General features: G+C 44.2%; 1 protein-coding gene across 1 annotated transcript in view; it reads left to right on the top strand.

Moving 5' to 3' along the window:
- The first annotated feature begins 13,236 nt into the window (after nt 1-13,236).
- The window catches only part of LOC124721293 (ecdysone-induced protein 74EF-like), a 99,223-nt gene continuing 87,849 nt past the window's right edge, over nt 13,237-24,610 (top strand). Inside the window, exon 1 of the mRNA XM_047246201.1 lies at nt 13,237-13,375. Coding sequence (XP_047102157.1) covers nt 13,264-13,375 — 112 coding nt within the window. The 5' untranslated portion in view covers nt 13,237-13,263. The remainder of the gene's footprint in view (nt 13,376-24,610) is intronic.

Here is a 24,610-nt window from a genome sequence, read left to right as displayed (position 1 = left end):
ATATAATTAACTTATTTTTATCTAATTCCTATTGTTTTCAGGACGTTAAACACATTGGCAGCACATAAGTACCGAAACAATTTATACTTTTTTGCTTAACTGTTAACACTGAGGTTATTGTTTTATCTCCTCTATCCGGGCTAACTTTATTCTTGTTTTTGTGTCATTATAAAAAAGTCTATTTTACAGTAGTTACTTTTTGTTACAAAAACATGTTATTCGTTTTGAAAAGGCGCGTCATTTTTCTAAATATCTCTCTTACCAAAATCAAGAAGAGCCTGGAAACACTGATAAACGCAGAATTCTCTTGCATACTGAATGATCATAATTGCTATGAGATCGAATCCTTTGTATTGTACATGATGCGCGTGGAGTATGAATGGTCATTTTGTGTTAGGCGACGTACCCGTATGCAGGAGTGAACTTGTGTAGGATAATAGGCATTCAAACCTGTGCGTGCCTAATGTCGGCTTAAAAGCCAGGCATACTATAATACTCAGGTTAGGTCTTCACATCCGTTCAATTTTTCACGCGCCGTCCAACACGAGGTTACAGACGAATTTCTAAGAAACAAGTATGACGTTCTAGTTGTTCTGTCTTTCTGGCGATATTTGTGTGTTGAGAAACGAAGAAAACTTTTTAGGCGAGTTGCTGAAGGAAACAGTCTCAGAGAAATCATGAGTCGTAAAGTGAGCAGCAGCCTGTCCATGTCAAGTTTCTGTAAGAAAATCAAATGAAATTCAATCTAATATTAAAAGACAGATACAGGTTTTTTTTAAGAAAAAAGGTATAACTAGAAGGCATGACAAATGAACACATGCTTCGAGACCAGGTCTCTCGCTCTAAAAACAGTGTTACATCTTTCAGACATGTGAACAACTCTTCGTCAGAAGAGACGCTGGACTCTTATTCTAGAGAAGCGAAATTCAGATCTCTATCCGATCAGTCACCGTTCAGGATTCTATGTTTTCCCTAAACCACTTCGGCCGGCCGTAGTGGCCGTGCGGTTCTAGGCGCTGCAGTCTGGAACCGCGAGACCGCTACGGTCGCAGGTTCGAATCCTGCCTCGGGCATGGTTGTGTGTGATGTCCTTAGGTTAGTTAGGTTTAACTAGTTCTAAGTTCTAGGCGACTGATGACCTCAGAAGTTGAGTCCCATAGTGCTCAGAGCCATTTGAACCTAAACCACTTCAGAATGTCGGGATGGTTCCTTCAAAAAGATTACAGCAACTTCCTTTCACATTCTTTCTACGTACGTCCATTTCCCGATAAATCATGGGACGGCAGCTGTTAATTTATATCTATGTAGTACGGATGACAGTTTCAGATAATTTCATACTGCATTTTTTCCAGTTACGAAAAAAAATTATTTACGGTTTTCAGGGACCTCAAGATGGTGCGATGTAACACCAAAACCGATTGCAAATAAAATAAGACCTATAAATACAGCTTAACGTCTCATCCATACTACATAAAGATTTCCCATCTCTTTCTTAGCAAGCTTATGCTCCAGCTGTAATGGCCTCGACGTCGGCAGATCGTTAAATCTAACTTCTCTTCATTCCTTCCATCTAAGTAACAAAACCCACCTACAATTGTCTGTAATACTTTATTTAACTGCAAGTAAGAGTTTTGCATGTTGTACTGAATGAGAAGTGAGATACCTACAGATTCGTTACGTTGCGCCTATCTTTTGAAAATTTGGTACTTCCTAGTTACACCTTGTAATGCGTCGGGATATTTCATGTCCTGTTTTAAGCTTATACTCTTATTTCTGGGAGCGAAGTATTGGTAAAATTCTGTTGTCGATTCCGGCTTGCCTATCCTTATTTCGAGTCTCTCGATATTGAATTTATAATAAACGATGAGAAGAAATAAAAATGTTGCAATGCATTGTTTTTCAGATCTTTCTTGGAGATAGGTTGTGTGGTGTGTCTCAAAATTCAAGGAATATTTTACACTGCTGGAAATGGACAGATAATGTCAATCACTTGATATTGACATGAAACAATGAGCTTTTCATCTCTGTAAAGATATAACTTGCTGCAAAAACACTGTGGGCGTAATTAGTTAAACATGGTGGATATCTTACGGAAAACCAGCACACACAAAATCTAAAATCGAAAGCTGAGAGACTGTAGTTGTCTCTAAAGGCTTTTTATTTATAATTTCCTTAGTACTGTCTTCCCTCGTTGTGTGTGTAACGGGCTCAGGTGTTTCTGAAATGGAGTATTTCTGAATATTCTACAAGACCTAATCACACAGTCCTGGAAATAACATATTTTGATCCAAGAGATGCCTAATCATGAAAAACAATTCATATCCCACATCTATCTGACGCGCGTCCGTTTGCTATGTTTGGGTATTCGACGCGCTGCTGCTGGTTGAATATGGTTTCCAGAACGTGCATGCGATTTGAGTTTGATATCTCCAGATTCATGTAAGTGGAATGTTGTTCTACCACCCAGCTCCTTCGTCGCTCATTGTCGGGACATTAACTCATTTACACAAATTTATGAATTGTGTCTAGGTTGATAGCATCGTTTTGTATAGACTACCCAAACAAGCTGAAGGAGTAGTCTGACATTTGGCGGGAATTTACTTTAAATCGCGATCTGTGTCTCGATGTAGTTTTTTGTAATTTCTCTTAATTAATCGAAGCGAATAATTGTACGATACTCCGCTTAAGGCCACTGTCGATGCCCTCGATTCCGTTCTCGAAGCTGTACTCAAAACTGAGCGTGGTGTTCCGTGCTCCATATTCCATCTGGAATGACTTCCCTGTGTATAGCAACTAAGACCGCAAAATAAGAGTTATTGTTATTATTATTGTTATTATTATTATTATTATTATTATTATTATTATTATTATTACATCCTGAATAGTCTCCAACTAGGTAGTGATGTTTCAAAATACTAGGTACGGTCCTTTAGGATGTATTTTTGTGGTCTAAGAGCAATAGTGCGTTGACAACATTTCAGATTGTACAGAAATCGACGTTAGTAGTTCACGTGCGGTTATTTATAAAAACCAAAATTGGTCGTGTCAGACAAGTATTCGATCCCAGGTCGTATAGAAGATAGCACTTACTTTCGCGATTGCGAGACATGGCCAAGATTTCTATCCATAGGAAGGCTACAGATAAGACTAAATGTCGGCCGTGCGGGATTAGCCGAGCGGTCTCAGGCGCTGCAGTCATGGATTGTGCGGCTGGTCCCGGCGGAGGTTCGAGTCCTCCCTCGGGCATAGGTGTGTGTGTCCTTAGGATAATTTACGTTAAGTAGTGTGTAAGCTTAGGGACTGATGACCGTAGCAGTTAAGTCCCATATGATTTCTCACACATTTGAAGATTTTGAAGACTAAGTGGTACATTACGTCTTCATACGTGAAACCTACGCATACCATTTAAATTTAGCCACGGTATAAAGTCTCAATGCTATAATTTGTTTAATAACTCTGACATGAGCATACAAACCTCGTAAAAGCAATGGTGTGTTTGTAAAGACTCTCTCCTCCTCAAATTTCCAGGTTCATACCTGGCCTCAGCTTTTATTTATTCTGATGCCAGCTCCGGCTCGACAGTGCATCAGCACACGCGGGCTCATGTTTCGACCGTCTCGAAACCATAAATATTCCATGGAGCCCTTGTCAGGCGTTGGTGGAAACTAGCAGCTTGCTCTGCTTCCTCGTGCAGCAGTCCCAGGTCACGTTAAAAAAGAAAGAGATCGATGTGTTCATCTAGCAGCTTCATTCGGATAGAATCAGCTTTGCTACTGTTGCGTGTGTAATTTACATAAAATCTCAGTTACATGTAATTTTTCGAGCAATTTGAGATTTTAAAACTCTTTCCTCAGCAAACCTGAATGTGTGTGTCTTTTTTTTATTCTGTACTCAAGAACATATTCCAACACCTTTGTGAGTTTCGTTTTATTTCTCTAAAATACTATACGGAGCGTTTGGTTAGTTTTGTTTCAGGTGAAAAAATTATAACATGTTTGTTTTACTTTGTTCTGATTCTTCATCTAAAACTGCAGTGACTATGTTGATGGAACTGTACGGATTGCCCTGCTTTTAGGCGCTTTATGGTTCGACAGCATATCATTACAAAGTATTTGGAAGAACATGTTTATGTGCTCAAAGAGTAATTATTTTTGTACACTATAAAGTAGTAGCTGTTCAGTGCTTTCATTTTCCGTCGTCTTGTACATCCTTGGCATGCTTCTTTGTAGGTTGTAGTTGTATACACAGTTTTTCAGCAACTTTTTCACTTTATTCTTACGTGCTATCGCAGGAATTCTTATGCCAAAACGAGGCTTAAGAAAAATTTTGTCGCCACACTCATCATCGCTAGTCAGATTTATTTCGCAAATATTTCCAACCCCAGCAAGATGAATCTTCTTTTTCTTTTTCTTCTTATTCTTCTTCTTCCTCCTCCTCCTCCTCCTCCTCCTCCTCCTCCTCCTCGCCCGTTACCGTTGCTTTACGGGGTCGGCTTTGTTATTTGGGGACAAAATCTGTATCCCATCCGGCTGCGTATTTAGTGTTAATGTCTGAGAACGGTTCCTAAATGTTTCCTGAGGCGGAACGGGACTCCTAGCACGGTATTCACGTAGTTTCATGTGGTCAATCACCTTAAAACCCAATGCCACCCGGCCAGCTCACCATCTCCTGTCTTTCATCAGAGAGACGGATTCGATCTTGGGCGGGTTTGCCTGCCCCTCCCGAATCGCGAAAGCGGCGCGTTAACGCACTCGGCTGTCCAGCCCCGCAAGATGATTATCATTGTTCTGTTGCCAAAGAACAAGTCACATCATTCTGCCACTGTTCTCATGGAGTTCCCATGCAATATTACTCCTTTTGTCTTGTTGACAGACTGTAGCAAACAAACTACGACTCTCCAATATTCTACGTGCAGTCACTGGAAGAAGGCTACGTCCTGAAACTAAGTACTCCGGTTTATTCGTGATGTTTGACATATAGCTCACGTTAATATTTCAGTTTTTTTGTTCGCATGGGCTCGGGTGACTGTTCGTGTTTCCGAAATCCTAGTAACGGTCGTGTGCCCAGAGCCTAACGACTCCAGCTGATCACAAAAGCCAGCAACTGCCTGAAATGCCTCTGGGAAGGTCACGCGTAATGGAATTTCGAACTAGGAATGCCGCAACATCCCAGCTTTATCGACACACCTGAGAATGGGAGACTGTCGTAATGACTTGGTGATCGAGTCGGACCGCGCTGGAGTGGAGAACATTAGGGGATCCCGCTGTGATGTGAACCGACTAACGGTGCAGCCGGAGAGCCTGGGGATGCTGCGTTGAGTAATTGTGGAAGGTCATGCAGAGGAATTTCCCGCTTTTCACATTATCGTCGATATTAGCTCCTACTAAACTCCATAGGATAGTTTTTCCTCCAGCAGTTCCCCTATATGAACTCCACGTCCATTAGTTTTTATCTAATTGCCAAAGTCGCAGATGCACATGAGTTTGGCAGAAAAGCAATGAGGCGTCACTCTTTGGCAAACGCTTCTGTTACAAAAACGTTGCCTGATAAAAATGTAGCACCCAGCAGGGGAGAAGGAAACAAAATCAAACTTCACGTATTCAGATGGTATGTGGCACTTCTTCAGTGTTTACAAACTCGATCAAACTTGTCAGGATTAGTCTACATATCAGTATCTGGTTTGGATACTGGCCCTTGATTTCCTAGATACTGACACTCGGCCAGAGTTGTCGCCCGAGCTGGTTCCACACATTTTATATCGGAGACAGATCTGGGTATACTGCTGGTCTCGGAAGAAGCACCTCAACACTAGGCAACAGTTCATACAGACACGTAGCATATGAAGACGAACATTATCCTGTTGAAAATTGCACCACGACACGTTCGTACAAGAGGTATCGCATGTGGACGCAGAAGTACCTTTGTGCAATCAGAGTTCCCTTAATCACTACCAGCCTTGACGTGAATCATACCCGATGGGTCCCCATACCGTGACGTCAGGAGTAACACCGCTGTCCCTCTCCAAAACACTGGAAGAATGGGATCTCCACTCAAGACGCCGTCATAGTCGCCGACTACCACGTGGGTAGTCGGGACTGCAGCTTATCGCTGAATACAATGGACACCATTCATCAGCAGTCCGTCCATCCTGGTCACGGCACTACTCCAAACGCAGTCGTTTGTATTGTGGTGTTAACGGGAGCCTACGCATGGGTCGGTACCACCCTAGTCGATCTACTGCCCATTTATGACCATGGTAGAGGATGATACAGAATGTTACAGGGAGTCCATTACTTCTTCCCGGATGGCATGCGTAGATATAAAGGGGTTATGACGTACTTACTGTACAAGACGGCGATCCTCTCTTGTGGTGGGTAGACGTGGTCGATCAGAACTTTGACAACGAAGACGCCTGCCCTCACGTTCCCAAGCAGTTAAACCTCGGACTGCTGTCACACCAGAATGCCCCAAAAATCTTGAGATTTCAGAATGGAAATCCACCGTGAGGCCCATTTGAAAATCTGACATGCTGATAATGCTGTTTTACACGAGTACGCAGCATCTTCGTGTCCTTCACAGTGATCATTGAGCTCCCGACCCTGTTCACGCTCCTTTTATTCTAACAGGCCTGGCAACAACATTATAGGTCAACAACACTACTGCACTCTGATGGCCGTTCGACCTGTCACAGAGATTTGCAACTCCAATCATTGTCTTACCCGCAGATGGGTGTACCTGTATGACGTTCCATTGAAATTCGACCATGTTTTCTGAGTGTTTCACTTTTTTGTCAAACAGTGCGTTTGACGCATGCGTTTCATGACATTCGATTTCACTATTACACACCTGCCTACAGTGTTGACGTATACTACGCTTAATGATCTTACGAACCCGAGTTCAGTGAAGGTAGCACAGGTCTTTGCTTCCGTTACAGTAGCACGTGCCTCACTGAGGGTGTCGGATGCGGGACAAACACAAATTTTAACCAAACTAAAGCTGATCAATCATTTCCCGTAATCTCTATCGACACGTCTGGGCCGGCCGGAGTGGCCGAGCGGTTAAAGGCGCTACAGTCTGGAACCGCACGACCGCTACGGTCGCAGTTTCGAATCCTGCCTCGGGCATGGATGTGTGTGATGTCCTTAGGTTAGTTAGGTTTAAGTAGTTCTAAGTTCTAGGGGACTGATGACCACAGCAGTTAAGTCCCATAGTGCTCAGAGCCATTTGAACCATTTTTGACACGTCTGGGCAGTCACAAACTTAATCGCATATGCATCAAACAGTCCCCTTTTATTACAGCAGAAGTAGAAACATTGGCCAACTGCCTGTGTGGTCATCTTTCCTTCAGACATTGTTTTACTTATTAACTGTCAGCGCAGATGTGACAAGTGTCCTGAGACACAATGGGAGAATTCTCTTAAATGGTTAGATTACACGTAAGCACTCTGCTTCTTAGGATACCGATACGGTCCTGGTTACAGTAGCACTATTTTTGTGCCGATGATCGATTTGAAGAAAGAAAACAGCGTACTGAGTAAAAAATATTAATTTAATTACTCTTGAAGAGGGATTTTCACACATGTTTAAGGCTTTTATTCTACTCCCATCGTATATAAAAAAAAAACAGGAAAATCAGTCCATTATCTTTCTACTCTCTACTTCGCATTCATACAGACATGAAGTTTGTTTCTTTTAACATCACCAGAAGCAGCTATAGTAAATTCTTACCTGTAACCAACGAAAATACAGTATAGGTCAATAACAGTATAGAAGCCTCTTTACGACAAGTAAAAGAGCACGCTCAGAAGTCGAGAAATTCACAGAACAAGACTTGCGAGAAACCAACTTCATTGAAAACAGAGCGAAGAGCGCTGAGGACCCAATGCTTATTCAAGTAATTACCATTCTCTGTCCGGAATAAGTCACGTCGAGATGATAGAGAACACACTATCAACGAAGTGAAAGTTGTTTCGTCCTTCCTTGCGCTGTACCTTTTAAGCCTACACTTCCATGAATGACTGTTGAATACTGAAGAAACTTTTAGCTTCGTGTAAGTGCAAAAAAATGTTAATCTCTACATACAAACTTCAGCAACTTGGTCCTCAACTTTGCACTCACGTGAGTGTACTCACAAACTTGATAATGTTGGAAAGGTTACACAGTTATGTCTAAGAGGCACTATTTTACTACTTGCGCAATTCAAATGTGAGGAAGTGTGTAAAACGTCGCCAATACTATGGCCGCATCAGTGACAAACTATTAATAACAAGATAGCAACCAAGGCAAAGAATGACTTATCACTGCGAGTCAAAAGTATGAAACAAATATTCACACATTGTTGGCCGATTTTAATATATGCATTATGCCTTCTTTGTTTTGCACTCACTCACTAGCAGCGACCACGAAATAGTGGCCAGAGTGAATGGTGTTGCTGGAGCATCGCGAATAGGGCACGAGGAAATGATGAACGCTGAGAGCGAGAAAATTTCCTTCCTCATCCTCAGCAGGTCCAAAGCGGTGCTGGTTGCGCTAGCGTCCCCAGATTTAGATGTAACAGTCAGCGCCTGACCTATTGACCTCGATATCGCAAGATGCGTACGGCACCGCACCGCGGGAAATAGACCTGTTTTTTAACCACGTGCAAATACATGTGACATATTTCAGCTGTTCAAGCTTCCTTAATACACTCAGTCTGAAACCACATTTAGTCACTTTTGTTTATATTAGAGTTCTGACTGCGAAATCGAATGTTGGTTACAATTTTACGTACACCTCGCAAAACACCCTATAAAGGATGTACGTTGCGCTCACCTTTAAGTAAAAGTTTTGAAATTGTCGTCCAATAGACGTACGTTGTCACTATTGCAATTTTTGATGAAAGAGAACCATGAAAGTAATAATGATGAGATTTATATAAAACTACGCGAAGTTCGTCCAGAAAAATCATAGGATTTTTTTAGTGAAGCCTTTTGCAATAGCGGTTCGCTGTACGTGACATACGAGGAAATCCCTCGCAGCAATGCAGGAAGTAGAGACGCGCGTAGCTTGTGATGCCAGCATTAACCAAGGCTATACACTGCTGCGTTCCAAGGAAGACGTAGATTCGTTTGAACTTGACTGCACATTACATTCTATGTAAATCGTATCACTGTATCTGTGACAAATTCTAAGCGTGAACTTCGATATGTACCAGATCAGGACAAAGACGGTTCGACACCACACGAAAAACCTGTGGGAAACAAACTAAAAAACGTAAAATCGATTCGACGGACTTCGTTTAGTTTTATGTGCGTTTACTCCATCAGCTCACATTTGGTCATATAAACTATCAAAGACATGGAGTACGACAGATAAATTTCGCAGTTTTACGCAAGACGCCCAATACCCTGAAGCAGCACCTGAAGCGGCTGTGCGTTTTGTCCCCTCTTGTACGGTGGAGACAGTAGAACTACAGCGCAGCTCCTGCTATTAAACTGACAATTCTGTTCTGCTAATTCTTAGGAAAAGCTACTGAATAAGTTAAGAACTCGTCATACAGCGATATGCATCTGCCACTGATCGCGAGTTGTTAGTTAGAAGTTAAGTTTTTAAGAAATTAATCAAGAGAAGTTTGTAATTTGCATACCATGCTCCCAAAATGTGAAGCAAAATAGTTTTTGATATACCCGTTTACTGGTAAACAAAACGTGTTTATAGACAGACGAAACTGTTTCCTATGCACAATCCCTAGTTCGGATGTGTTTATGTCCACACAAGTGTAAACTAAAACATTATTCATTTGCAATCAGTGACAATGACAATGGCAACAGAAAATCTTACCGACCGGTGAAACCCATTGTACGTGCGTTCACCATTAACTGCGGAAAAAATTAAAAGTCTCACATTGCAGGTGTCTGACGTCCTATATTATCTACATATCATATTTTGGTGGCTTTTTGTGCCCGTGTATATATCGACGTTTACATTTCTACCCCGATAGAAACTAGTCTGTGTGTGATTGTTTATGCGGTTTTGATCCGTCCTCGGATGATGTGCGAAAAAAGTGTTGCCAGTGCATATTATTTTCCACAATTTGTTTATGCTATCTATTTTCATTTTATTTGTTTACTTATTTGTGTTTTGCTTTGATCTCAAAAAGTACTATGCTCACAATTTCGGGCAGTTATTCTTCGTGCAAATGATTACGATACTCGACTTTTCTCCGTTAAAAAAGTAAAGTCGTATGGCATGAGTAGCTGGGTGACCCCTAAAGGCAGGCTCAGCCACCCAATTAGAAATGCTTTCTTCCCTGACCTTCGCACCCTTGTGGACCTTTCCTTCGCGAAGTATGAGCTGTGTATGTAAGTGTATGTGTAAGTATAGGTGACTGGAATAGTTGTCTGCTCAGGAATATAGTGCTTGTTGTACGTGACATTAGCGGAAGGCAGACGCCGTTACCTTTATACAGTATAATTTTTACACATTAGTGGATTCAGCTGAAACTTCTTAATAGAACAACTTCATATTTAAGGAACCTGATGATGGTCTACTTAGCTGAAAATCGATTGGTGGTGATGAAATATCAGTGGAACAAATGGCAGTGTATTTGCTTTCAAATCGCAATATTTTTCATTAGGTACAGAAGACCATTCGCTGTCACATTCACACACTATGTCCACCACCTTCTTTAAAAACTTAACTGATTATACTCACCAGAACATAAATTACCGAATGACAGACAATGTATTTACTGAATAAGGGTTACAGTTTCATCCGAATGATTGCGTGTAGCCAGCGAAGCATCACAATTGTGTGTATTCACGAGAAATCCAATTCTGTTTCTCATGCACCTGTCTCCACCTGAACTTTGTCGTCTGTCTCAGTTGTTGCAAAAAGGTGCTAGACTTTCGTCATCACGCAATAAATAGCTCTTAAACTGTTATTTATTATATCATCTCAGACATCGGCTGTTGGAACCCTGCCTCGGGCATGGATGTGTGTGATGTCCTTAGGTTAGTTAGGTTTAAGTAGTTCTAAGTTCTAGGGGACTGGTGACCTCAGATGTTAAGTCCCATAGTGCCCAGAGCCATTTGAACCAACCATCGGCTGTATAAAATATTTTAATATTGTATGATGTGGTTTTCTAGGGGATCAATATTACGAATTACTACAATGGCGGCATGGGGTAGATGAGCTAGAATACTTAAGGCAAACTAATTTTTCCACACACTGTCGTCGTGGTCCAGGCCACAACAGCGCGCTCACTTTAGTGCCGCTTACCTGGAAGGTCCGGTTCGGACTCTTTGGCGGAAGGAATTTTCACCCATTCATTTCGGCCAGCATACGAAGTCTTCGCAGTCCCTGCAAAACGTGCGTCATTGCCCTGACATTTGAGGGTTTTGCGAGAGGGTTGTGCTGGTAACATGATTCATCCGCTCCCCTCTTCAGATGCTGTAATCGTCTGTAACACAAACAACACTAAACAGAAGGAGAAGTAGCTATTATTACCTATACGGTAGTTACACATGTGACATAACATCTGAAATTTGGAGAAAAGCTACTATGCTGTAGCCACGTATATCCGCGCCCATTTCTTACTAATAGCGGACACATACATATAATATGTTACTTCCTAACATCGTTATCAGCAATAGGAAATCTGCAGTTGCACATTACGACGTTAGGACATATTACAAATGTTTTTCTACTTAAAACTCTGATAAAGATGTAAAAAAAAAACGGACAAGTGCGAGGAGGCCTCGCGCTCTGAGGGTTCCGTACCAACTTAATTTTCTACAGGGGTGTCATACACCAACAGCTTGACGTAACCCAGAGGAAAAAGTCCAGGTGTGTGAAATCGCGCGATCGCGCTGGCCATGGGGCAGGACCCCCCCCCCCCCCCCCTTCCAATCCAACGATGAAGATACGTGTTGTTCAGTACATTATGTCTGTTTAGGGGTCAGGGGTGTACACTGTTTATCACCCGCTGCCTGTTCCAGTGTACAACAGACACCCGGGATCTTTGTGAGAGTGCGGCAGAACTGCACGCGGCGTTGCAATACACGCGCTGAGACTGGCGATCGTCGCTTTGAACAGTTACTATGAGCTACTATGTTGTTATGCGGTGCACACTGTGCATGTTCATAACACAATAAATGTACGTTTCCCACCATTGGTTTCCAGACTCAGTATAATCGGGTGTGGACCCACTATCACCTGTTTCAGCTTCACCCGAAAGGTTTGAGACACCATTTATAGGTAGTTAATCTATAGGTTTTGATGAATGCCGGCCGGGGAGGCCGAGCGGTTCTAGGCGCTACAGTCTGGAACCGCGCGACCGCTACGGTCGCAGGTTCGAATCCTGCCTCGGGCATGGATATGTGTGATGTCCTTAGGTTGGTTAGGTTTAAGTAGTTCTAAGTTCTAGGGGACTGATGACCTCAGATGTCAAGTCCCATGGTGCTCAGAGCCATTCGAACCATTTGATGAATGAGTTTGCGAGTATAAAAGCACGGTCTTGTCTTTTGATTGCATAGACTTAAAAGCATGAAATTTTTACATCGCCAAGGGACCGTAGACCTTACTATTTGACATAAATTTCAACTAAATGGCTCCACTCTTTCCGGAGAAAAAGGGGTCTTAACAGACGGACAACGAAGTTGTCGTATAACGGTCGCGTTTTTACCAACTGAGGAACTGAACCTTAAAAAGGCATGTTTTACAGCACAGAGGAGCTAATTAAGGCATTAAAAGTAAACTCGTTCTTGTGTCTGGTAGTTTAAATTTTGTTGGAGATAACACATACAAAGAAGGGTCAAACACACAGTAAAATCATTTTATACGAAGGTCGTTTTCAGATCGTTACTGAAAACAACAGTGACATGGTCTCTGTTATTTGGGTTCGTAAGCTACTGCAGATTTCTCGAGCACCGTTAGTGTACTATACAGACACACCTAGCAGGAGGAAAAAAGCGAGCTACTAGCGAGGTAGAACAGTCAACCGCAGAAGCGAATATTTCGCGTCGTACGTCGCTCAGAAGTGAGGTATCTGCGAAGCAGGCGGCGGCAGAGTCGTTAAGACGCGGCGGGCTGCGTGTGTTTCCTAACCTACGCTACGGGCGCTGCGCCGTGTGACGTAATAGAGAGGGTCCAGGTTGGGAGTAACAATGCTGGCGGCGGGTTGCGGCGGCTGCCGCCAGGGGCGCGGTGGGCGCGGGCGCGCAGCGCTGGTGGGCGCGAGCCAGCAGTGTGCGCTGTGCCGTCGCGGGCTATGGCTGTGTAGACATGGAAGCGCCGCTAGATCTCAGCGTGCGGCCCGCTCTCGACTTCTGCGTGGACAGCGATGACTGCGAGCTGCGATGCAGCGCCTACAAGAAGTCCCTCATGCGCAGATACCGTGAGTACCGGCACCTTTTGCTGTCATTTTGCTCTCAGTTTGTGTGCTTTGCGCCGTCAGGTCTTCGTTCTTCCGCATGACGTTTCTGTCACGGCGCCCACTTTACGGAACCCCAGGCTGCAGTACCACACTATTCCACTCCACTAAGCTCGTACATAAGACTTGCGTCTCCTTAGCAGACAATATATTGTGTGCGTCAGAAGTACAATACAGATGAATTAATTGTATTAGCTGTGTCCAATTAGCACAGTCGCGGGACTGCTCTCTTTTTAAAGTGCCATTATTGCCTAACAGTTCGCCGATTTCACCAGTAATCATCTAAATATCTTTGAAGTGTTTTGCTTCCAAATCCGGTTGAACAACCGCCAACACACAACTCCACTGTCATGGTGCTGCAGGCTGTCCATAAAGGTAACGCGTGAAAATTGTCGAATCCGTTGTAAAGAATGCTCGATACAACTACCTGGCTTTTATTCGTTGTTCTAATTAAGAAAAGGAAGCATTCTTTGAACGGTTCCGCAAGCACAAACTGTTTTGCTTTTTTGCAGTGTACCGCGCCAGTGTTTACTCGAAGATTACTGGCTACTAGCAAAGTGATTTAGAATCCCCTTCAGCAGACGGAAGCACAAGACAGAGTTGCGGTTACAGTGTATGCTCTGTCAGCCGTTTCACTGGCAGCGGCTGAACATAGTAAACTAGCGTTCTCTCTCGAGTGCGTGGTTGCCTGACTACTTACGAGTGCCGGTCCCGGAAACGTCTCGCGGAAGACGAGTGCTGTGGCTTTTGGAAGAGAGCTTCCGCCACCTTCTGTGGAATAACGTACGTGGGCTTTGCAGAAGCAGGCACACGCCGCGGCCGAACAAAAACTTTCTCTGGGCGATCGTGCTGCGGGAGGAAACGCGACGTCGACGGCTGAGTGGGTGTGTCTCCCGGCGGGCGGCGCGACAATTGGCTCGCAGAAGTTCGCAGCGTTGTTCTGTGCTGTCGTTGCCGGCTCTGTCGTTCCAGTTTGGGGTCCTTACCGAAGGAGCTTTACCGTGTCGGCTGAGTGCGCTTGTGGGAGAAGGGACGGGCGGGGCTCCGAGGGCGAAGCTGGGAGCTGCGGTTCCGGGGAACGAAGCCGGACCCTCGGCGACGTCCGGGCGGGCGCAGCTTCCGGCGCGCCGGTGCAGGCGGTTTTCCGGTCCAGCAGCGACCGGTCCGCTGGGGATGAACCGCGCGCGCTCGCTTCCTGCCTCCCTTGCTCATCAACAGGTTACCGCTTCCAGTAACGACGCCCGCTTTGCATACAGATGCGGCTGCCGTCTGCAACTCGTTTCTGCTCTTGCAACCGCTGTACAGTCCACGCCGCCCGTGCTCCCTCCCAACCTGGACCACTTTGTCGTATTTTCTTGACCCTGTGGTTTGCACTCTCTCTCTCACTGTCTTCACAGGTCTGTTTGAATTTTCAGCTCATTTTTCTTCTCTTTAGTGCTGAATGCAAGCGCCTGAACTTTAATACAGTCCAGCAACGACGAAACTGATGCTAATAGCTCTGTCAACTTGAACCTGACGAACGAAGACAAAATTATCAATGAAATCGGCCGTGACCTATTCAGCGAAGTCAGCAATCGCCTGAAGTAATGTAGGAAAACTTCAGCCCGAGTGGCCGCGCCGGGAGTACAACTGTGTGCTCCCCGAATGGGAGACGCCATTGTTTTTAACCACGGCGCCAACTCACTCGCTGTGATACGATGAGTGGTCGCAGGAGCGGAACTCTGGAGGACCTGCTCCAGTTAGTCTGAGACGTGCTCGTCAGCTACCATCGTCCGAACCGACACAGCGCATTCCTGTAATACGAAAAAAGACGACATTAATTGTAGCGCATTGATACAGAATGACGCCCAGCTGCTTTGGATACGGGCGCTTTTCACCGGCTCCAGAAAACATTTTTAAGGATGCGCCTACGGAGCATACTGCAGAAAATATTATGCGAACTGAATATATTGCGTTGAACTGTGTTCCACTGGAGCGTCTTCAGCGCCCGTAGTTCCAATATGGGCGACCACGCAGCTAACTAAGGTCACGGACGAATCTTCCCTCCCACCTTTTCTTCCACCGCCATCGAAAAGAATGAGGAGCTGTATTCTACGTACGCGACTGACTTATGCAAAAATTTGTTTTTTTTGTCACCGGAGCTACGTTAAACGCTAAATTTTGTTAAATATAATATATATATAGCCGCCCCACGCTAATAGTATATTCATTTCAGTACACGCTGAGGAGCACTTTACACGTAAACTGGACACCACTTCATATGACGTGCTGTCCGAAGTGTCTTCGATGGCAGTGATTACTGCTCACGTCTTCCTGCAGCCACAAAATTTCTATATTCCTTGAAACTTTGGGACCTTCTGAGGAACTGAGGGCCTTTACGTAATCTCGTCTGATCAAAGGAGCGAATCGACACATTTCTTGCGACCTATACACGCACAGAGGGCGAAATTCCAGCGCAGTCTTCCTGATTTAGACTGCCTGCGGTTCCCCAAACGTGGATGCCAGGTATGTTTCCTTCAACAAGGCCACAACCCAGCTGCTTCCATCCCGTCCTTTCTCCAGTTGAGCGAGTGTCCTGTCTTTGGTAACTTCGACGTCGAAGGGGTGTAAGAACGATCTTCCTCTTTCTCATCTGCTTTACCTTTTACGTACGGCGAAAATCATGATCTTCGCTTATGAAATAGAAGTTTCGTTATAACTAACGTGACAAAATGGCCCTCAACTCCAAAACGCGGCTGATCGCTATTTGATTAACGCTATAAAATCGTCCCCAATTGTTGAATGCTATTTGAACGCAGGAAGTAGGCCACATGTGCAGTCACCATCTTTACGCCTTGTGAGTGTAAGATATTTCGATGTCACATCTCATTATGGGATACTTCAAAGCGATAGTCTTCTTTTCAATGGCAATGTCACCTAAAGTAGAATTTCCCTTCCATGAAGCCATAGCCTGAAATGTTATCGTACATTCTTGTACGAATTAGCGAAATAGTAATTTGACAGCTAGATGGACGCGGCAGTAGCTTCATGCCAGTTCAGTTCATATATATATATTATTTTTATACGAGGTGAGAAATCGCGAAGATACTCAAATTTCGGTTTCCGTGTCGGCATATCCGTCGGGATTGCGTGGCTCGGAGTGGCCTCTGCGGCGAAAGCGGAACTAATCGCGTTTCCACATCTTGTTAGCCAATCTATGAGGCTTCGCCAGAGACTGACCTTGGCTGTTACGTGAACGAGCAAAATCGAAAGCTGGCTCGCACGGGGGAAGACGGTGGTGCGTGCGGCTGTCCGGTGCGTCCCATTGTCGCACACGCGGACGGCGAGCCCTCCCGCGAGTTGCGTAAGTTGGCCGGAAGACCGTTGTAAGGTTGCCTAAGCCGATAACTCCTTGAAACCCTAGCTGCCGTGTCTTTGCTCCTGGATTAACTGCAGCATCTGACCGCGCTGGCGACTGCCACGTCGCGCATATTTTTAATTCTAATGGCGCCCTGTATCAGTTCTGGACGCGTGCCACTGCTACCTCCGCTCTCACCTTACACCCCGTCGCCTGCGATTCCGGGCTCCAGGTTCCGCCACGCGTGTAGACTTCTGTGCTCGTGGAATCGATACACAGGAAGACTACGCGGTTCACCTCCATCTGCTGCGACTTACCGTCTCCTCGGTTCATCTTCCTTTCTGGGTCTTCAGGGCCGAATTATTGGCGAGAATAATAGAAGCAGTTCATTATAAAGACTGCGTAAACTGAACACATTGTACTGCTGGATCGAAAAACCGCTAGGAAAGCCGCCACATTCGGTAGGGGTGATGCACAGAGAATTTCACTGGAATCGGCTACAAGCTGCTGCTACTTTGCGCCCTCGTCCCACTTTCGATTTTTCGCGCGTTGAGCCGTCACACGTAAGACGCAGCTGTGAGCGTATAAATGTCATGGCACGCTACAGCGCTTCTTGGCACGTGTAACTCCCTCGTGCTCTTGCGCCGCCACACACCACAGGTAGCTTGACACTTCACTGATAACCAGGTCGGTCTTCCTCTTTGATATTGCCTCGTCTTCCGCATAGCTCTCGCATCTAGTTCTTTCTGTCTAGAAATCAAATTTGGACGTCCCACCGCGTGCAAATTCTTCTAAAAGTTTCAGTCGTGCACCAACATCTTCGTTCTCAACAGTTTGCATAAAATGGGCGCAAGTGAAATTAACCAAAAAGCGCGCTATCGCAAGACATGTAGGTAATGTACACGTCTTTTCTGATCTCCAGACAAACAGACCACCATTTGCACGTAGTGGTGTTTGTTTTGTGCGCCTGGACAATACGCTGTACAAGGATCTTCTCACTTTCCGAAAACACCTGGGAATTTTCTTTCTAATTCTAGTTACAGGGGATAGGTACGTACCTCATCAATACACCACTGGCAGGAGTCCATCGGCCGAACTGCTGACAACTTCTGCGTTTTTGGAGAACGCACCAGGGTGATCCAGACCCTTGCAAGAGCTTTGTTGTTTTTATGAGGTAAAGGGATGTTGTGGCGATGACAAATATAAGAGATGAAACATTTTTCCACTAGAGTTTTCACACGTTTGTTTTCTACCTTGTTAATCTCTTTGCGACAAATCTAAGTGAATAGTCTAACAATTTTCTTTAAAATGCGTCAAATCGCCGGCTGCCGTGGTGTCGACGTAGAGTCATTTGTAATTCTGAGGTCGCATCTCTGACATGGGCATATATCGTAATTGTGCCATTACTGTGGGTATGTCTTGCTAGTTGCTGAGACAATACCAGAAATCAGCAATATGTGAGCATGAAAGTGGATGCATCTACAGAAATGAAAGTTTAATCGGTCCAATGATAGGTTAGCTGAAAGAAAGCCGGTTAATTAAAATCTAAAGCATCGTTGAACGCTACGATTTCACAAGGAAAAGGTGATCGGCGTGCATTCATCTGGCTCAGTCTCGTGTCCTCGAAGTCGATGGCACGATGAAACTTAACCTTCCTACCTTTTCCTTCCGAACGTAGAATACAGCACTTACTTCGGAATATGATACCACAGTTATCCTTTTTTTGGTTTTAGTGGTCTGCCAAGATCCTACCGGTAAGTATTTTTCTCAATTTTAATAAAACATGACAGAACATAACCAAGCCCTAAATAGACTAGGTCTACGGGGTCACGCATACTGGATCTAAGATGAATTCGAGGCCAAATGCCCAGGTCCAAGGGGTGTCGATGCGGGCGGAGTGTTGCTACGTAAACATTGCCGCTAGCTGCAGGAAGTGAATTCACCCAGAGAACGTTGAAAGCCGTACACATCCTGCGAGATTATGGAACATTGCATAAATCAGGGACCAGCTTGAATTTCCCAGGCATTTAGAAATGGAAGTTGGAAAGGAGACGCCGAAAGGAGACCAATCCATACCCGAGAGGTAAGATAATCGTACTCACTACATCCTCCGTGTATGACTCAACAGGATGTAGTCGATGCCTTGATTCCTGGCGCCGTATTCGACTTTTATCTACTCATGACAGTACTTTCATATAAATTTCACTCTGTCCATTACATTATTTTTATTCTGTATGGATAAACCAAGAAACTGCCTGTCGCATGACAACCAGAAACTTAATACAACAACAAACTCTTACAAATCAATGTAATCGATAACAAGTGGTCTCTTTCTCTCCCTCCCTCGTTTACTGTAGCTCTAGACATCAGATCGACGCGTGTTGCCGAATCCTGGGAGTGAGCAAGACGCTCGAGATGTGTGGCATTAGATCCAAGGCGGAGAAATAACCTATGACAAAGTCTATTTGTAATGTATTTATTTCACTCTTCAACCTGTTTTGATTCTGCACGTGTCTATTTCCTTTCCTATGCAAATCTTTTCATTTCAGAGAAACTCTTTACACCCAACATCCTCTATTATTTGCGGTACACATTTCAATCTCTGTCTACCGCATCAAATTTTGCTCTCTACTGATCCATCAAGGGTCGTGGAAGCTATTCCCAGATGTCTTAACGTAAGTCCTATCATCCAGTCCCTTCTTCTACTTAATATATTCCTCGTATTCCCTTCCTCCCACGTTCGACGGAGAAGCACCGCGTTTCTTATCTCATCACTCCCCTTAATTTTAAGTGTGTTTCTGCAACACCATATCTCAAGCGCTTCTATTCTCACCGTTTCCGGTTTTCCCACAGTCTTTGGTATAGCAATGTATTATATCGGGTCCGGCCGGCCGGAGTGGCCGTGCGGTTCTAGGCGCTGCAGTCTGGAACCGAGCGACCGCTACACACACACACACACACACACACACACACACACACACACACACACACGACACCCGTGTCAACGTTGGAAAGGATCAGTGAGGAAAGAAATTCCTTGCTTGCTACAATGTAAACAAAAATGAAGCGGAAGTAACAACACGTGTGCTCTTGCAAGTTTGTTGATAACGGTTTATGGCAGTAAAACCGGGGCGTTTGCGCTTTACACCAAAATTGAAAGCGTTGGCCACAGTCGCAGCCTGAATAGAACGTTGATTTGACATACATAATGCATTTCGGTCCTCGGTGGACATCGGCGTTAAACTGCGGTGGCTGCAGCCTGCAGATAAGCACACGCTAATAAGTGCTAGCATTATGCGCTGCGCCGTGACTGACGCCCGGTTTGCTTCAATGTCGGTTCTCACTAGCATTGACTGCTGCACGCTGCGTGTGCTGCACTGTCAGTAATGGAGAAAACACCCAAATCCGACACAATTTCGCGATAAACACAGACGTGCCCCGGGCCGCACATTCAGTATAATGAACCCTTTCTCCACCGTGTCTTGAAATGTAGTGATTTAAAATGTGTGTTACGGAAGTACAATGGCTGCTAAAAATCATGGAGAAATCACAAGCATTTCGTCAATCCAAACGTAAATGCCTAATGTAAAAAATATAACCAAATATTCCAAGTTTCGTGATTGCTGCCGGAAAAAACGAAATAACAAAGGTTTAGAAAATATTACACTGTGTAGTTACAGATTGAGGTCCTATTTCTTGGATTGCGTAACAGAAAATATCTTTCATCGGCCCGCTTTGTAGCCGCTTTGCTCGTCCTCTGCTGTACCAAATGTGGATCGAAATATTGGTTGCAAATTGTTACCACAGTGTACGAACAACGGAACTGACGTTTAATCATCTGGTGACCTCCGAGTACCAAGTTTACCAACATTCGTCCGTCACAGTTCGTCCAGAAACTGCTGCCTGGGCGCCTGTCAATCAGCACCATCGAACGCGGTGGCGCAGTTGTTATCACATTGGATTCGCATTTGGGAGGACGGTGGTTCAAATCCCCTTCAGGCCATCGTGAATCAGGTTTTCTCAAATTTCCCTAAATCGCTCCAGGCAAATTCCGGGATGGTTTCTTTGGCAGAGCGCGGGCGATTTCCTTCCCCCAACCTTGAAGCAATCTGACTTAGTGCTTCGTCTCTAACAAGGGAACCTCCCCATCGCACCCCCCTCAGAATTAGTTAAAGTTGGCACAGTGGATAGGCCTTGATAAACTGAACACAGATAAATTGAGAAAACAGGAAGAAGTTGTGTGGAACTGTGAAAAAATAAGCAAAATATACAAACAGTCGTCCACGGGCGGATAAGCAACATCATGGACAAAAAGAGCTCAGAAGCGTCGTGGTCCCGTGGTAGCGCGAGCAGCTGCTGAGCGAGAGGTCCTTGGTTCAAGTCTTCCCCTGAATGAAAATTTTATTTTCTTTATTTTTGCATAGTTATTATCTGTCCGTTCGTTCATTGACGTCTTTGTTCACTGTAATAAGTTTAGTGTGTGTTTTGCGACCGCATCGCAAAACCGTGCGATTAGTAGACGAAAGGACGTGTCTCTCCAATGGGAACCGAAAACATTTGATCGCAAGGTCATAGGTCAACCGATTCCTCCACATGAAAACACATCTGATATATTCTATACGACACTGGTGACGGCATGTGCGTCACATGACAGGAATATGTTGTCGACCCACCTAACTTGTACACTTGGCGAATGGGTAAAAAGATTCTTCTACCTTGCCCGATTTAGGTTTTCTTGTGGATGTGATAATCACTCCCAAAAAAGTGATGAAAACATAAGAGTTTGTCACATAAACTGAAAAAAAAATTAAACTTTTCACTCGATGGAAGATCTGAACCAATGACCTTTCGTTCCGCCGCTGTTCACGTTACCACGAGACCACGTCGCTCGTGCGTTCCTAGCGTCGACGTTGCGTATCTTCCCATGAACTACTCAGTTTCTATATTTTGCTTATTTTTTCACAGTTCCACACAACTTCTTGTTTTCTCAATTGATCTGTTTTCAGTTTTTCAAGGCCTATCAACTGTGCCAACTTATAACTAAATCTGAGGGGGGTGCGATGGGGAGGTTCCCTTGTAAGATCCTTGATGTCGACGGGAAGTTAAACCCTAAACTGTTAGTTCAATAAAATAATTAATAAAATTACGGCCGTCGGAATTTATTTACTTCAAGTCTTTTTCTACGCGCAGTCCCATTCCACGTATACAAGAAGGATCTGCAGAAACTTAAACCCTAATCTTCCTTCTCTCACCACCAAGTGCTCGATGTCTGCCGGGGTACAAATGACGCAAGAGGGCCGCATCACCGTTTGTTTACATTGGTTAGTTTTGGTTACTCTACAGTGCTAACAACACGCCCAACTTTGGTGTCATTGCTTTACGGTTTCGCCGACGTACTGATATTTTGTGCTTTTCCGCTTCTTGTGAAAAGAAGTGTATAATGACTTTGAAACATGAAAGTTGTCTGCTGAGGGGTTACAGAGGAAAACTGATACCACACTCACTGCCCTATTACACTTACGCTGTAATATGAAGCATGACAGAACAACGCTTGGTGACAGCTAGCTAGACGACAGCTTCACTGCTGTTACTAGAGTCAGCCGGAGCGTCGTCAATTATCCCGTCAATCAGTCTCTACGTATGTCCCAAACAGGGGACACGATGGAACAGTGCTTTGATAATGCTATACACCAACACATTTATAGGATCTTGATGAGACTGGTAATTATTTGGCTTCAGCCAACCAACCATTAATAAACAAACTGTATGTACATGTAGTGGCTGCGGGATATAACGGAATTTTTAACAAATAACAAATTTAAACTATAAAGAAACTTAGAATATAAAATACGTCCATTTACACACATTTGCATGATATAGTATCGATTAAGTGTTCGCAGTACAAATATGTCACAAAAAACACAGAACCGACTGAAATGATATGCAGCAGTGGTAGTGAATCACGACAAATAATGAAATCTTTTGTGTTAGCAGAAGAGCCAACACCGTGCTACGAGTCGAAGCCCAAATGCACGAGTCTTAGCTCAAGCAGGCTAGCGTGAGGAGGGAAGAACTACACTGACGTGAGGTCTGGAACATGACAAGGAATGAGAATTCAGAAAGCGGACATAATTAGTTTGATACTTAACTTTAATCCATTAATGATGAACGTCGCTCTTGACGGTACATGAGTCACAATATTATCTGTTCAGATTATAGTAATTGAATATGGCGCCTTGCTAGGTCGTAGCAAATGACGTAGCTGAAGGCTATGCTAAACTGTCGTCTCTGCAAATGAGAGCGTATATAGACAGTGAACCATCGCTAGCAAAGTCGGCTGTACAACTGGGGCGAGTGCTAGGGAGTCTCTCTAGACTAGACCTGCCGTGTGGCGGCGCTTGGTCTGCAATCACTGATAGTGGCGACACGCGGGTCCGACGTATACTAACGGACCGCGGCCGATTTAAAGGCTATCACCTAGCAAGTGTGGTGTCTGGCGGTGACACCACAAAATCATTGCATCGAAATACATACTAAATTTCTGAATGAATTCTGAAGGTTCGTACATGAAGTTCTATACTTCACTTAGAAAACGTCATAAAACTGTTTGGCGTCCCAATGTCTTTGAAAATTGATTTCTGTCTCAGGTGTTAAATTTTATTCAGCTGCCGAAGTTGGAAGGTAATATTCCTGTAATTTGGAAATTCAACACGTCTTGTCCTTTTTTAATATCTGGTATCAATAGTCCCTAAGCCGACATCGCCTCGGCAACAATTTTGAACCTCATTTCCTCGTATTATTACCATCCACATAGTGAGTTTTTCCAGGAGATAACTTTGTATGCCTTCACCTAGTCGACCTACAAGATGAAAGCACATGCTTAAAACATGTTGTCTTAGAACCCTGTAGTTGCTGTGTGTTGGAACTGCGTTGTTAATGACGTTGCCTACGCCATGCTGCGAGGTCATTTGGAGCAGCTTGGCGTTGGTGTACCGAACGTCTCACTTTCGTATTAATTTCTAACAGCGAATCATTATTGTGTTTTGGAGACCTCTTCCGCGGGTCAAAGTTCTCCTCCAGTAAAGTAATCGTATAAAGATACAACTATAGTCAATCGTTACAACACAGAGTACCAACAAATTTCCTGGTGTGACATCGCAGTCTCCATTCCTGAGAAATCTATTCAGGGGTCAAGGACAGATGAAGATGCTGGAGGGAGTATATGGACGCCACTTCCAATCGACCGTTACAGTAAGACACAGCTATCGTTCCTATTTACTCGTTACAACGGTTTCAGAATGTAAGCCGGCCGTGTCATTTCCAGAGATAAATCGAACTGCTCAAATGTCGCCGCCGTTCGTTAACCTCCTGTCCTTGAATCTCATTCAGATATTTTCTTTCAACTGCGCGTTTCGCTTCCTTCTTGTTTTTGTTCTTTTAGTGCGATAAGGGCCGTAGTTTCGGACGCTGGCGGCCGTGTGTTTTTACTGGATTTTGCAAACAGCCTCTTCGCGTGTTCTGTGAAACGCAACGTGGAAACAAAAACTCTTTTCGTTTCTTCCATTCCTGAATACACGATACAGTAGATACGATACAGATAGAGTGTATCTGTTGAAACTACTGAAAATTATCACTCTTTGAAGTAACGCTGGGGACAAAAATATGTTAACAATATTCTCTCATAATGTAGAATTCTCCATCACCACACTGCTGACATAACTGAAGTCGTATATTTTGCCAACCACGTGTCTGGAGACCAGTATCGGTCCAGGGTGTTTTCTAAATGTGCCGTTACTGTGTGTCCACGAAACATTAGAATCTAATAAAAAACATGAGCATAAATGTCTGTACGACTATATACA

This window comes from Schistocerca piceifrons, chromosome X (genome assembly GCF_021461385.2).
Source record: "Schistocerca piceifrons isolate TAMUIC-IGC-003096 chromosome X, iqSchPice1.1, whole genome shotgun sequence".
NCBI lineage: Eukaryota > Metazoa > Arthropoda > Insecta > Orthoptera > Acrididae > Schistocerca > Schistocerca piceifrons.
Note: the sequence above shows the minus strand (reverse complement) of the source record. Positions and strands in the feature narration are given on the sequence as shown.